At 42.4% G+C, this 3,384-nt stretch overlaps 1 protein-coding gene across 1 annotated transcript; it reads left to right on the top strand.

Moving 5' to 3' along the window:
• Window positions 1–171: 171 nt before the first annotated feature.
• On the top strand, window positions 172–2,578 carry LOC135531045 (nucleus accumbens-associated protein 1-like; the record flags this gene model as incomplete). The annotated part of the gene is made up of 2 exons (XM_064959182.1): window positions 172–1,991; window positions 2,321–2,578. Coding segments are annotated over exons 1-2 (384 nt in total), but the record flags the coding sequence as incomplete, so codon positions are not given.
• Window positions 2,579–3,384: the final 806 nt, after the last annotated feature.

Genomic DNA, 3,384 nt, shown 5'->3' with positions numbered 1-3,384 from the left:
GCCCAGTCAAAACTGTTCGCTGCTCTGGCCCCCCAATGGTGGAACAAACTCCCTCACGACGCCAGGACAGCGGAGTCAATCACCACCTTCCGGGAGACACCTGAAACCCCACCTCTTCAAGGAATACCTAGGATAGGATAAAGTAATCCTTCTCACCCCCCCCTCAAATGATTTAGATGCACTATTGTAAAGTGGCTGTTCCACTGGATGTCAGAAGGTGAATTCACCAATTTGTAAGTCGCTCTGGATAAGAGCGTCTGCTAAATGACTTAAATGTAATGTAAATGTTGTATGTTTGAGAGAATAGGTTATGGGCAATTCAAACAAACCCACATTGTATTACTGTAGGAGTAGGATATTTACACAGATGTAAACACACATTTTACAATCAAATAACATCTCTGAATTGGTTTTAGGCCTATATAAATAGCAGATAGAAGTGATATGCTTTCACTTTTCAGAACAAGCTGTGTGTGTATGGGCATTGACATTTGCTACATATGGATAAGTAGGCTTTTTCAAATAGTATTTTAAGGGTCTCCTTTCTGCTCAAAACACACTGTAAAATGGTTTACTTTGTCTGAATGACAAATGAAAGTGTTAGGTTCACTTCAGTTGCTTCCAAATGGGTATCATCACTAAACATGTTTGTCCATTGGAGGGTGCTGTCTGCTAGTGTTAAGGTCAGTGATGAGCTGATAGGATTTCCTCTCCGTATGATGGGTGCTATGGTTGGGCTTTATTTTACAGCCCTCTATTTACCTGGTGTCCTTAGAAATTAGATGGTAATAATAGTTAAATTGCTGGATAATTAGGCCCTCCTTCTTAGTGGTTTCTCATTGATTGTAACATGCACCACTAGTACCATGTTACTTGTTATAGTGAACAAAAATATGAGCTCAACAATTTCAAAGATTTTTACAGAGTTACTGTTTATATAAGGAAATCAGTCAATTGAAATAAATGAATTAGGCCCTAATCTATGGATTTCACTTGACTGGGCAGAGGTGCAACCATGGGTGGGCCTTGGAGGGCATTGGCCCACCCACTGGGGAGCCAGGCCCAGCCACTGGGGATCCAGGCCCAGCCAATCAGTTTGTTACACACACAAATGCACCTCCGTTTCATCAGCTGTCCAGGTGGCTGGTCTCAGACAATCCCCCAGGTAAATAAGCCAGATGTGGAGGTCCTGGGCTGGCGTGGTTACATGTGGTCTGCGGTTGTAAGGCTGGTTGGACGTACTGCTAAATTCTCTGAAACAACGTTGGAGACGGCTTATGGTAGAGAAATGAACATTCAATTATCTGGCAACAGCTCTGGTGGACATTCCTGTATTCAACATGCCAATTGCCCACTCCCTCCAAACTTGAGATATCTGTAGCATTTTGTTGTGTGACAAAACTACACATTATAAATAGCCTTTTATTGTCCCCAGCAAAAGGTGTAACTGTGTAATGGTCATGCTGTTTAATCAGCTTCTTGATATGCCACACCTGTCAGGTGAATGGATTATCTTGGCAAAGGAGAAATGCTCACTAAAAGAGACATACAAAAATTATTCACAACATTTGAGAGAAATAAGCTTTTTGTAAGTATGGAACATTCCTGTGATCTTTTATTTCAGCTCATGAAACTTGGGACCAACACTTTACATGTTACATTTATATTGTTCTTCAGTGTACCAATGGTGTTGGAATCCATGATATAGGTTAAGTACAGGGCATTACTGTTTGTTGCTTCATTAGGTTGGGGACAAACGGGTCAGCCTCATGCAGAAGATTGGTAACTGATTTAATTGGCTCTTTTAAAATATGTTGCTGATATCTCTCTCCCTCCAGACCCTGTGGTGGTGTGCGTAGCGCACCATGGCCCAGACCCTTCAGATGGCGATTCCTAACTTTGGCAACAACGTCCTGGAGTGTCTGAACGAGCAGCGTCTCCAGGGGCTCTACTGCGATGTCTCCGTGGTCGTCAAGGGACACGCCTTCAAGGTGGGATATTACTGTGTGAATTACTGTATAGTGTTCTGATGTACAAGACCCATTATTTATCTATCGGTCTATCCCGGCGGTAACGGATTGATTTTTATGAGTCTATTATCCCGTTGCCCTTTATGACTTGCCATTATTGGTCAACATTTATTGATGTTAGAAAAATAACAGAGAAAATCTAATCACTGAATCAGAATCTGAATCATGACATTTTGCACCTCCCAAAAGATCATCCACACAATTTTAAAATAAATGTATCGTTCAAACAAAGGAAACATTCCTTATGTAACTTTATAGAATGTTCTTACTCCTCCCTCCTTCTCCTCCAGGCTCACCGTGCCGTGCTTGCGGCCAGCAGCTCTTACTTCCGGGACCTGTTCAGCACTGGGGGAGGCAGCGGCTCCAAGACCCCCACAGTGGTGGAGCTCCCCCCGGCCGTCCAGCCCCAGAGCTTCCAGCAGATCCTGGCCTTCTGCTACACAGGCCGCCTCAGCATGACAGTGGGAGACCAGTTCCTCCTCATGTACACCGCAGGCTTCCTGCAGATCCAGCAGATCATGGAGAAGGGCACAGAGTTCTTCCTCAAGGTAATAATACATGGGTTTTATATAGCCTTTTTAACAACCCAAGCATGTTTAAAGGAAAACTCCACCAAAAAACGATATTTTGGTATTTGTTTCATTAGTCCATTTTTGATATAGTCCAGAAATGTTTTGCATGTCAGCAATCAACTTTTCAAGATATATAACTTTCAAAATACAGAAATACAAACTTTATGATGCATTTTGCATCATGTGATACCGGCTGCAAAACATTTGACCAAAATAATGTTTTTGGGTGGAGTTTTCCTTTAAGGATAGGAGGCCTCCTTCAAAGGGGAGCCTTGTCCTGCATCACAATCACACACAGTGACCACAGGTTGTGCTGTTATGCTGTGCTCTTTATTCAGAGGTCTTAGAATAATACACACATACATACCAGGGTTTCTGTTAGCTTGTAATAGCTTGCTTTTGTCCGTATATAAAAAAAATAATGCAGATAAATAACATTTGCGTCGGCTAACTGCTAGGGAGAAGAGAGAATCCAATTGCGAAATAATGCTTTTCAGCCTATTTATTGATGGAAATACTGGTGAATGGAAATACATTTGACTGGTCATTTACATTTACATTTAAGTCATTTAGCAGACGCTCTTATCCAGAGCGACTTACAAATTGGTGAATTCACCTTCTGACATCAGTGGAACAGCCACTTTACAATAGTGCATCTAAATCATTTAAGGAGGGGGTGAGAAGGATTGCTTTATCCTATCCTAGGTATTCCTTGAAGAGGTGGGGCTTCAGGTGTCTCCGGAAGGTGGTGATTGACTCCGCTGTCCTGGCGTCGTGAGGGA

Source organism: Oncorhynchus masou, unplaced genomic scaffold (assembly GCF_036934945.1).
Source record: "Oncorhynchus masou masou isolate Uvic2021 unplaced genomic scaffold, UVic_Omas_1.1 unplaced_scaffold_15008, whole genome shotgun sequence".
Classification (NCBI taxonomy): Eukaryota; Metazoa; Chordata; class Actinopteri; order Salmoniformes; family Salmonidae; genus Oncorhynchus; species Oncorhynchus masou.
Note: the sequence above shows the minus strand (reverse complement) of the source record. Positions and strands in the feature narration are given on the sequence as shown.